Source organism: Meles meles, chromosome 16, assembly GCF_922984935.1.
Source record: "Meles meles chromosome 16, mMelMel3.1 paternal haplotype, whole genome shotgun sequence".
NCBI lineage: Eukaryota > Metazoa > Chordata > Mammalia > Carnivora > Mustelidae > Meles > Meles meles.
The window spans coordinates 70,035,046-70,047,282 of record NC_060081.1 but is presented as its reverse complement, the minus strand read 5'-3'; the positions used below and the strand labels follow the sequence as shown (position 1 = coordinate 70,047,282).

Here is a 12,237-nt window from a genome sequence, read left to right as displayed (position 1 = left end):
TGGCTTTTGAGAAAAAGCCTAGGGAGGGTTCCTGGCCAACGCTTGTTTTCTCCTTTCCATCTGTGAACGCAAGGAAACCACACCCTGTGCCGCAGACTGATCTCCAGAAATCAATTCTAAGTTTCAGGCTCCGGTACTCTGTAGGGGCCAAATGGCTGGAAGCCCAGGACAGCTTGCCCAGATTCTGGACACCAGATCAGTGTAACTTCCAACTCGGCCTCTCTAAGATACCAACTCCTGACATTCCTGCCATTTCTCACTGGAGTCACAAAAACATGTGGGGGCAGGTTATCTCAGGAGGAAGAAAGGCTCATCTGGACCCACCCTGGCGTTCAACTTCCAAGCACATTCCTGCAAGACTTTTTTTTTTTTTTTTTTTCAATTCAGCAACACTTGGGAGATCACTTAAATTCTGGAAGCTAAGTATATCGGGATTCGGTTTTGCTGCATATAAAAGAAAATATAAAATAACAGTGGCTTGAGCAAGGTAGAATTTTGCTTCTCACTCACATAAAAGTATCTGGAAATTGGCATTCCAGGGCTGGCATGGAGGCTTCAAGGTTATCAAGCACACGAGCTCCTCTGCCTTTCTGTTCTGCCATGCTCATTGTGTGGCTTCTCTCATTAAGGTCATCTCATGGTTCAGAATGGCTGCTGGAGCTCCAGCTATCAGAGCCACATTCCAGGCATCACAGAAGGAGGAGGCAAAAGGATAAAAAGAATGGACTTCGAGTTAAGTCAGCTCCCTTTAAGGACCTCATTCCAGACATCACGTACAACACAGACAGAGCTTACTTAATTAGCCACACGATCTCAGCAAGAAATGTGGGGCACACTCAAATTTGGATTATTCAAGGACGGTTTAACTATATTTTGCCAAAGTGTGAGCAAGCAAGTGTGGGGAAATCTATTTAGTAACATTAGAGCCATTCCTACCCCAAGACCAAGGGGATGAGGGGAGCAAATGGTAATTGGAAGACCGAGGGCCACCCAGCTGGAGCTGTCCCCCTCTGTTGATACCACAGGGAGAGAAAAGGAGGATTGCATACCCCAAGGTCCTTTTTCTCTTTTACTGATCTCCTCCCAGGGCCTTCCAGTGGCCAATTCCAGTCGAAAGCCAGAGAGTAAAGAGAGCTGTGGATACAGCCCATCTAGGTCAGCTCCCTGGGCTGGATCATTGGACAGAGAACAGATCTAGAAGGGCACGGGGAGGACCACTTGCACATTTAGCTGCAAGGCGGTCTGGGAAATGGATTTCCTAGCTAGGTGCATTAAAGATTAAAATCAGGGCCTGTTAGGAAGGGGAACATACACTGGCGGACAACCAGGGTCTCTCCCCACACAAGAGATCAGGAGCATGGGTCCCGGTGAGGGGCAGCACCTCCGGGGGGGAATGGCGGGGGTGTTGTACGAAGGGCACTGGTGACGCCTGCACCATGAGAAGGAGACAGTCCCATGGGAATTTGGGGGAGGACCATCCCAGGCACCAGGATAAGTGCAAGAGCCACAGGGCAGGAATGGGCTTGCCAGGAACTTTGAGGAGGACAGCAGGACCCAGGGAGTGAGGGGGAGAGTGATGAGGAAAGGTCTGGATTTTATTCCAAAACCCGTCGAAAGTCACTGAGCTGTTCTAAGCAGGTCAGTATGCATGATTTGTGTTTTCAGTGGCTCAGTCTGGCTGCAGGCACGAAATCAGAATCAGGGAGACTACTGGGGGCTCCAGGTGGGAGCCCAGGGGTGCTCTGCAGAGGTAGTGAGGGAATGGAGCCGGTTCTGTTTGGAGGGTCAGCAGGCAGGCCTTGTGGCTGGATTGCAAGGGGGAGGGAAGGAGAATCGAGAATCACTCAGAGGTTTCAGCTGAGCGGGTGGCAGATGGCGGTGGTGTTTACAGAGAAAGGGACATGGGGGAGGAGGAGGAGGAACAGGTTTTCAGGCTCCGGACAGACACCCCCCTGCTTTGCACTCACCGCCACCAGGCCATGGCTAGGTGACTGGCTCTATGTAGCCCATGAGGACAGGTTGGCAAAACACCCCTGGAGGCCTTGCCTCATCGAAGACACAGCCTCTGGCAAGGAGCAGGATATGGGCGGAGCTCCTCAGAGAGGCAGTGACCGGTGACTGCCCAGGGCCATTGATGATTCCTGTGACCTGCCCTTTCCCAGGGCCTCTGGGCCACTGCCCTTCCATTCAGAAGTGCTGTAGCACAATTTGCTCCCAGAAGCTTCATGGCCAGAGCTAGCAGAAGGCAGAAGAGGAAAAATTAACTTGAGGATCTCTCTGACAGTCCTGTGTTCATTAATGAAATGCCAACACAGCCTCTCCTACACCTGCTTCCTTGATACCGGGTTGAGGAACCGATTTCGAGCCTCGGCTTCTTGGAGCCGAAACCAGCAACAGCATTTGCTTGTATTTGGTGACATCCCCATGTCAGGAGCGGCTCCCCCTTTGCCCCACTGTGAGGACAAGTGGTCCGAGCAGCAGGTCCCCAGCATCCGGTGTGATTATTCCGGGTCGAGCTGGAGGCACAGCCATCACCAACTGACAGCAGTGAGCCCGTTCTGGCGCGAGGAGGGGCATCAGATGCCATTGTCCTGGAGACAATGGAGTCCCTCTGCCCGGGTGTGGCCTCTGATTCTGATGCTCACCCCCAGCCCCTCCCCCATCCTGCTGGGCACAGAGCTATTCGGGGCAAGGGGACAGAGGGGGCCCAGCTTCTGTGGTTGTTAAGCAGTCTGCGCGGGGCAGGCCACTCACAAGCTGATCCGGCGACATTGTGGGCATTCCAGGGACACTCGAGGACCCGATGAGGGCGGCCACGGGAATTCCAGCCTGGCCAGCAGTCACCAGTGGCAGGAGGACAGCACGGGACACAGGTGCTTTGCCACCTGTGGCCTGAGTTAATGGCCCTTCCCCCTCCCCCACATGCCAGTCTAGGTCAAGGTTCTGTTCTAGCCTAGAGGCAGACCCACAGCTCTCCTCTTAAAGCCTGCTCTTGTGGGGCTCTGGGTCATAGTAAGTGTTACTTCGGAGGTTTACTTAGCTGGTCCCTTCAGCTGAAGTGGAAGCAGTACAGGTTGTAAACTCAGTGCCTCCAAGGGCCCGGCAGGTGCCGTAAATGTGGAAAGCGGGGAGCGGGAAGAACCAAGTGGACCTTCTAAACTGGGCCCTTGCTCCTCCCGTCCACTCAGCTTTGGACCCATCAATGCCAGATCTCTGTCTTTTTCAAGCAAAGCCAGACAGCTGGATTGATACCCTATTTAAAAAAAAAAAAAGTTCTCGATTAATTTTTCAAACACCTTTTAAGCACAACTAAGTCGAACACACAGGCCAGATTCTGTCCAGAGGCACTCTGTGAACTGTGTTACACAGGACTTGGGAGCTACGATAACTAAAATTTGTAACAGCTAGCATGTATTAAGTGCTTTCGGTATGCCTCGTACTGCAGTAAAGGTGTTTTCCTTTAAATTTTGGAACATCCCATGGGGAAGAGGCAGACAAGGACACTGAAGTATGTGAGAGAGTTAAATCACTTGCACAAGGGACCGGCTTCATAGGATGTGGCAAAGTCTGGATTCGAACTCAGGCCAGGCACTGCTAGAGCCCTTCCCAGCATACTGCATAAGGTGACAGAGAGTACTCTAGAATTGTCCTTGAATTTCACAGTCAAAAGAAATCTTCTACCTAAAGCTATCCATGTGCTATATTTTTACAGAAGGGAAATGAAGGCCCAGAGAAAGTCCGTGGTTTCATAAGACGGCTCACACTTCGTTTTGTGGGCTCTTTGATACCTAACGTGTACAGACAAGGGAGGGCCCTGTGTTCCATCCAGAACAGAAGCACACACGTGTGCGTTACACCCACACACACATTCAGCAGTGGAACCTGTTTAACGTACAGAGCTAAACGGGTGACAAAAGAGTCATTCAGAGAAGGGTGGCACCTGGAGAGGACACAGGTCGCGTCCCCTTCACCCTTAGCCGGTCCCCATGCCATGTGGCCCTTCAGCTCCTAATTTTCAACCCAGAGAAGAGAGAACACAGCCTGGGACTGTGAGCCACTCTAGCAAATTAAAGAGCCTAAGGAGGAGGTCATTGGAACCACTGACCTGTGGCCTTGGGGGTGGAGGGAGGCATACAACACCCCACATTGGAATTGGGTCTGTGAACCTGAAAAGAGTTGGGATGAGTAGAAATTTTTTAAATTTTTCACAGAGGAAGAGACCCATGAAAGCAAAAATGCCAAGAGCCCACGAAGCTCATTTAAAAAGCTATAGCATTCTTGATACACTGAAAAAAGCATAACTAAGCATTTCTGGGGACAGGTCATGCCTCTGGCCTTCTGACTGTGGCCTCTTGTTTAGTATTCAGAGTTACCTGTGGTCTCTACAGATATAAGGGGTCCTTGCCAAAAGACCTCTTCTAGAACATTCCAGGCTAGATTATCTTTTCTCCAAATGAAAGGCACAGGTGGAAATGCAACACGTATCCTGGAGTATTCATAGAGTGGCCTGTTTCCAGTCAGTTCTCTTCTCCCCCTACACCTCCCGGTATTTCAAATTACATGACCGACACAGTCTCACGTTAAAATACTCAAGCAATTCAAAGCAAAGCTTCCCATCCACCATTCACAGTGCTCGTCTCAGAGGAAGCCATTATCTACAGTTTATAAATCGGCTAAGAACATTTTCTTCAGGAGCAGGAAGGGGAGAATGGAGTCAGCACAGCACAGGGAAAACCTCTCCGAGGAGGCAGTATTAGCAAATCCTGGATGACACCGGGGGGCGGGGGGTGCGTCTAGGCTGCAAGAGCAGCAAGTGCGAAGGCCCTGAGGCAGGAGCATGCTTGGTGCCTTGGTGCATTTTAGGAGCAGTGAGGTCAGCACAACCAGAAGAGAGGGAGAGTGGGGGACAGAGGTATAAGTTGTAGCTGGGGAGAATCAGTATCCAAGTCACATGGCGTCTCCTGGGCCAAAGGGGGAGCTCTGGCTTTTATCCGGAGCAAGATGGACCATTGGTGGAAGAGACTGAGCAGAGGAACTCATGTTGTGGCTTCACCTTTCAAAAGAAGCCCTCAGGCCACCAGTAGTCCAGGTGAGAGACAGGAAGTGCCAATTTAAGTCAAGACTCTGGGTTTACTGAAGGGCTTTCTTCCTTCCCTGTATCCCATTTCCCTGCCAGGCTTTCCCAAGAAGGGATGACGTCACAGACTCTAATCATTTACCTATACCGCTAAGAAAACAAAGGTCAGAAGGTATCATTTCCTTAGTTATCCATCACGATCAGTGACTCCCATGCCGCCCACTTGGGGAGGCCTCCGGAGTGTCACAGAGGTTGGGGGGGGCATCTGCTCCCGGCTGGCAGGGGCCTCCAGGGCAGAAAGTGGCTGGGAAACGCCTAAGCCCTGTGGGTGGCAAAAATTGGGTCATGGTTCGAATCTTGACAGTCCCCAGCACCTGCTTGTTCCCTCGAGGCAGGGGTTGCACTGACCCAGACCTTTAGAAAAAGGTGTTCAATCAGTGTTTCCTGAAATGACTTTCTACGACAGGTAAGGCACAGGTATCTCATGCGAGAGACAGCTCAGCAAACCTCGATTTAACTGCTTACCAACTTCCTTGACTTTCATCAAAAAAAAAAAAATAATATCAAGTAGCATATCAGGCACAGAAGTTCACGTAGTTACTTGGGCTGAGACTAAAGTGTATTGTTTGAAGTCACTTTAAGGAAAGATACCAGATAATGATAATAGCGCAGTCGGAGTGCTGAGGAGGCCCCAAAAAGTGATCAGAAAGGGGCGGGCAGGGGAGCATCACAGGGAGGGGGGGGGGGTCATGCCACATAGTCAGTAGGGGCGGGACCTTGAGACGTTCGGAGAAGCGTCAGGGGACCTGAGCCCTGGCCCGACAAGGCAAGGCTGGAGGGTTCGATCATGGAAGGAAGACAGTCTGTTTTCGTTTGCATGTCCCCAAGTTTATGTCGGACAAAGCAAGCTTGGGTTGGCCGCTGGCATCACTTAAAATAATAAAAACTGACCTTTCTGTCTGTGCGGCCACATCCTCCGGGTTCTCCCCTCCCATCAGAGCCGTCTGTCCGTCCACGTCAGGGCTGGGCTGGGCGGGCAGATCAGATCCTGTGGTTCGGTGTTCCAGATGTGGATTTGTAGAGCCTTGTCGCTGTGGCTGTTTTAATACAGCCTCCGCGGGGAGGCTTCGCTTCTAGTGCTGTTTCTGCATGGGAGCCACCATCCTTTCAGGGCTTTGGTAAGTCATACTCGAGCAGCAGCGGACTGACACAGCTCTCCTGCAGCCGGCTGCTTTGGGCAGGGGTGAGTGCACCAAGCAGACAGGTAGTGCAGGGGGTGGCAAGAGCGGCCCATCAGCTCACCTCTTAGGGAAATGAGGAGGAGAGAGATGGAAGTGCTTTAAGACCCTGGTTCTGAGCCTGTTAAAAATACGAAAGGGAGGGAGCGCCTGGGTGGCTCAGTGGGTTAAAGCCTCTGCCTTTGACTCAGGTCATGATCTTGGTCCTGGGATCAAGCCCCGCATCACATCCGGCTCTCTGCTCAGCAGGGAGCCTGCTTCCCTTCCTCTCTCTCTGCCTGCCTCTCTGCCTACTTATGATCTCTCTCTGTCAAATAAGTAAATAAAATCTTTTAAAAAAAAAAAATACGAAACAGTTCCGCTGGCCATTTGCATTTTGCCAGCGTGACGTTCGGGGCGGCAGACTGCAGGTGAATTATTCACCAGGTGGCAGCCTCCTGCTTTCCAAAAGGGTCTGGCAGGCTGCGTGGGGAGCCAGCTTTGTCCTTCCTGCAGTCCCCGGAGACGCAGAGAGGTTGAGTTCTCATCACCAACCGCTCCATCCTTTCTCCTCCTAGCGTGTCAGGAGCAGGCAAAACGTTGGTGCTGCCTGGGATGCCCTGGATGCGTTCCTGTGAGTATTTACTGAGCACCTGCCCTGTGCCAGGCACCGCCCTGGGCCTCAGGTCTGGGAGGTGCCGTGGGTTGTCGCAGCCCTCCCAGCGCTGACACCAGGCCGCGGGCAATCAACAAACAGGATAAATATGTAGATATGTAGAAGTTAGAGGTAACACAGACTCCGAAACTTACAGAAGGGGTCTGAACTGTCAGGGGCTGGGAGTAGAGACAAGAAGGGGGTGAGGGCACAGGCCATCGGGGTGCTGCAGGAAGGGCATTCCAAGCAAAAGGAACAGAGAGGCAAAGGCTTGGAGGTAGGAGCAGGCCTGACAAGTCCGAGGGCAGAGACAAGGCCCCTGTGGCTGCAGCGAGTGGGCAGGGAAGGGGTCTGGATCCAACAGGGCCTGTGGATGACCCCAGGGACTCTGTTCTCTGGTGAGTGGGAGCCATAGAGGGTGCTTAGGAGAGAAGGCACTCTGCCTGCTCCTTACGGAAGAAATGGTCAGCGTCCGGTCAGAAAGCAAAGCAGTTGACCTAGTTCGGAGGAGAGAGGATGACCAGGTGCCCCTGGAAGAGGCAACAAGGCTGCACGAAAGATAGCGGCAGGCCTTGCTGCTCATTTGGATGTGGGAACGGAGAGGTGGGAGCAAGGCATAGCAGGGTTATTATCTAAGTCACTGGAGGGAAGCAGAGGAGGCAGGAGGGGGCCGTGACCACAGGAGCTCAGTTGAGGGTATGTGGCACTGAAGGTGTCTGCAACACAGTCCCGTAGCCTCACCGCGAGGGCAGTGCTAGGTGGTACGAAGCCAGTGTCCGCCACACGCCAGCCAGGCCCTCCCCTTTCCAGAATTTTCTCACCTATGTGCTGCTTGTACTAGGATTGACCTCTTTTAATCAGCTGTAATTGTTCTGTAATTGTTCTGTTCCACTACCCTAACTGAGAGAAGGCAGGGTCACTTGCCCTAAGTAGAGGACACTAAACCACGTGATTCAGCAGAAGCCAATGATGTTGCCCGCTGAGAGCTCCGAGCAGGTGGCTGGCTCCCTCCTGGTGGAAACAGGAGTCGTGTGGGTATGAAGGACGCGACGGCACCGGCTGACATTTTCTCCTGGAGCTTATCAGTAGTAACGGGGGTCACTTTCCCACCACTGGCATCCCCAGTATTTGGTGAGGTGGTTCTGTGCTGCTCCCACAGCTGGCGCCAGCTAAAGCCACCTCGGGGCCGACGAGGGGACCCAACATCCAGCCCAGGACCCTTCTGAGCCTCCTTGAAGCCAAAGATTGACCAAGTGCATAGGGAGCTCTGTGCATTCCCTGGGTAAATTATCACTCCCTCAAGTGTGGTGTGAACCGTTTCTGGAACATTTCTGAAACCGTATATTTCTGCAACATGACACCCAGCACCTGCTGTTCTGGTCAGTCAGGCCTGGGTTTGAGTCTGTGTATCCCACTTCCCAAGCTCTGTAGCGCTGACTGGTCATTTAACTCCCTGTCCTCAAAAGGGCTGTTGGGGGATTAAGTAAAATGATGCTTGACACATGCCCGGCGTGGTGCATACCACAAGCATGCAGCCAGCCAGACTCACTGCTCTCAATAATTATGATGATGATTATTGGCGTAGAACGCTGCCCTCTGCCCCAGGAAAAGGTTGGACCTGTCTCATCAACTAAATTAGGAGGTTGCCAAGCTCCAAGGCCTTCAGGGACCTGGCTGGTAATACGAATGGGTGGAATGGGTGTAAGACTGCAGGGCATAGTGGGGAGTGTGGCAAACTGGAGAACACAGGATCTGTCAGATGCTATTTCAAGTCAGATTCTTTCAGATCCACTACACAAAAGGCACATGTCTGTGAACACAGACCAGCTGGAGCTCTCAAGGTCCATGGAAGCCTAAAGAAGAAGGTCCTATGTTTCTGAATTTAGCAGATACTTACTGAACACCTGCTGTGTGCCAGGCACTATGCTAGGCTTCGGAACATAATGGTAAATAGAGCCAGCCCAGATCCCTGCTGCCATGTGGCTGGGCCAGGAGGGGCAGTGGGCAGTGTGCAAACAGGTGAGCTAGAAATGGGGTCCGAGGGCAAGAGGTGCTGTGGGGAAAAGTGCAAGGGGAGGGGCCACGGTGGGTGCCAGAAGCAAGGGCAGCAGCGTCCATTCCGGGCTAGGGAAGGCCCTTCAGATATTTGATGTTTGCTCCATCACCTGAGGGAGGCTGGAGGGAGCCCTGCGGGCGGAGGGCACAGCTCAGGCAAAGGCCATGAGGTCGGAATGTAGCTAGTGTGCAAGCTGGGGGCCTAGGGGCATGACCTTGCTATCTCCATTTGCGGTAAAAATTCCATGTAGAGAGAACGGATAGGCAAGCAGAAGGCCTGCCTGGATTCCTGCCCCTTCCCCAGGCAGGGCACAAGGCCTGGGACGGGGGCATCCCATGGCTCCGCCTGACCCTGAAGCAGTGGCCCGCTCCCTCTGCAGGCTCCAGTGTGTGAGCACCAGATGGTCAGGCAGGCCTCAGAAAGCCCCCCTCATCCGTCCCCTCCAGAGGGAAGTGTCACACCTGGTAGAAACCCTGTAATTGCCTCCAGTTACAGCTGGGTCCCCTGGGGCTTCTTGGGAGGGCGTGTGACCTTGAGAAGAGCCGCTTACACAGTCCCGAGGCCTGATGACTCCCGTTCAGTTCGTAACCCAAAAGCCAGTTTTCTGCTTGCAGCTTTGCTTCCTCCGCCCACCACTGGGAGCCTTGGCCCAGAGGCTCAGGGAGCACACCTGGCTCTGGGAAGGTGTCCCCTTTAAAACCACGCCAAGTGCTGGGCTGGAAAGGGCAGGCTTTGCTGTGTGTCCTTCCATCCCCCAGTGAGTTTTTATAGAGCACCGATTATATATTCCCCCGGGGGGATTGGTGGGGGAGTGGACAGCGCCCTGAGTCACCCAGAACCCTCAGTCCAGGGAAAGTAGACCACAAACAAATGACCCAGTAAAGGAGACCATTTCAGAAGGCAATAAATGTCGAGAAGAAATATACAGCTGGTGAGATAGGGAGTAAACAGTGGGGGCTCCTTCAGATGGGGAGGCCAGCCGGGCTTCGCTGAGGAGGTGACCTCGGGTCAAGTTCTGGATAATGGAACAAGCCAGCAAAGCCAAGTCTCAAGAAGAGGCCCACACTGAAGCAACAGCAAGTGCAAAGATCCTGGGGCAAGGATGAGATTGGAGCATTTGAGAAACTGTCAGAAGGCCAGTGTAGCCAGGTGAGCAAAGGGGAGGGGAGAGATGAGCTCAAAGGAACACAGGAGGTGGGTTGGCAGCAGGGGCAAGTCTAGAAGAGTCTTGGGCCATGGTAAGGAATTCAGTTTTTCTTCCGAGTGCCATGGGAAGCTATCCAGTGATTTTCAACAGTGAGGAGATATGATCTCTGTTTGCCTCAGGGAAACTCTAACTCTGTTTCCATCCCTATTTGGCAGAAAGATGGGATAAAAAGAGCCATATAAAACTCCTTTTCATTCTTCCCAGTAGCAACAGAGGGCTGATGTGGGTCTGATTGTTGTCTTTGCGTCTCTGAGGGGCTGTTGGTGATTGGGATCGGCAGCTCTCCCGCAGAAACTTCAGGTGCCTGGTAGACCCCGCCACCGTCCTCATGTGACCATCCCCTCCAGGTCTGTGTATCTTCTCCGTTCTCTCTCTTACAAAACACCTGTCACTGGATTTAGGGCCCAGCCAGGTAATCCAGAACAAGATCACCCCAAGATCCTTAACTACATCTGCAAAGACCCTTTTTCCAAGTAAGGTCACATTCCCAGGTTCTGAGGGTTATAATGTGTACACGTGGGGGAGGGGAAGTGTTTTGCACCCCTCAAGTCACGACAGACCCTAAGAACTTTAAGGAAAAGGAAAGCTGAAGGTGGCCACAAAAAGGAAAAAGAAATTGACTTCCATTGACTATTTCCCTAAACCTACTAAATATTCAGATACCAGCCATAGTATTACGCATCTACTCTGCAAACATTTATTGAGTGCCTACTATGTACCACACACCATGGGGGCATTGAGTATTGAGCACCGAGCAAGGCACACAGCCTTTGCCCTCATGGGGCCCTCAGCAGGGGAGTGACCATGAAAACACCTGTGCACAGTACGGCTTCTAGAACACGGTAGTTTCCTTTCCTTCCTAAGTGCTTTTCGCTGCTACAGCCTCATTGAGAAGGAAGAAAAGGCATGAATGAAGCCACACTACCTGGTGGTGTATAATTAAGTCCCAATAACACAGGCTGCATGCATAATAAGGGCTCAAGGGAATCAGAAGCCAGAGTGATCACTGGAAGAGGTGTGTCTTGGCTGGTGGGTTGAATCTGGGGAGAGGGGGGAAAGTGGATTCCAAAGTAGGACCATGTGGACAAAGGAGCAGAGCACTTGGCGGAGGAGTGTGCAGGGAGAAGGTGAGCCCAGCAGGCTGGCATGACCAGATTTCAGTAAAAGTGAACAGTTCTTGGGAAAGTTCCAAACAAAACAAAGTATAATCTTCCCTGGGTTTACATAGTGGTTGCTTTCCAAAAAAAAAAAAAAAAAAAAGGAATGCACTGCACATTAATAGCCTGCAAAAAAAAAGATGTTCTGTTTCTACCTAAAACAAAGTTCCACTCTAGGCTTGTAAACTTGACAAACAGCTGTTCACCCGCTCCCCATGACCACCCAATAGGACTGCAGACCCATTGCAGGAAATTTCTTGCCCAGACGTTCCTTGCTGGCCCCAGCCCACACGTGACGGTGGCACCCGCCCCCATCCGTCCCCAGAGATTTCCGAAATGTACCCCCTTCCCCAGGGATGGGGGAGCCGCCCTGTTGAGAACCACCCATGCCTTGTGGCCCTGCGGGGGCACTAGTTAGGAACTGGCGGGCCGCACCTCACCTTGGCTCCTGCTTGCAGGGTCCATGCAGGTGATGAACAAGACCCGGCGCATCATGGGGCAGGGCGGGGCGCACTTCGTCAACGCCTTCGTGACCACGCCCATGTGCTGCCCCTCGCGCTCCTCCATCCTCACCGGCAAGTACGTCCACAACCACAACACCTACACCAACAACGAGAACTGCTCCTCGCCCTCCTGGCAGACACAGCACGAGAGCCGCACCTTCGCCGTGTACCTCAACAGCACGGGCTACCGGACAGGTAAGGGGAGCCTGGAGGCCGTAGGCGGGCCGGCGGGCAGGGAGCATTGGAAGTGGTGCCGAGTGCCTTGACCTCGCGCCAGCGTGGGGTCCCAATTCTGCCAGGATTTTAGATGATTTTGGGTAGCCCACAATTTCATTTTAACTTAAAAGTTGTGCATTTTGCATTTA

At 52.6% G+C, this 12,237-nt stretch overlaps 1 protein-coding gene across 6 annotated transcripts in view; it reads left to right on the top strand.

Moving 5' to 3' along the window:
- Nucleotides 1-12,237, top strand: part of SULF2 (sulfatase 2) — a 114,121-nt gene that overhangs the window by 33,492 nt on the left and 68,392 nt on the right. For all 6 annotated transcript variants that reach the window (XM_045981228.1, XM_045981230.1, XM_045981231.1 and 3 more), the window contains exon 3: nucleotides 11,828-12,067. In XM_045981228.1, the coding sequence (XP_045837184.1) occupies nucleotides 11,828-12,067 (240 nt within the window). The remainder of the gene's footprint in view (nucleotides 1-11,827; nucleotides 12,068-12,237) is intronic.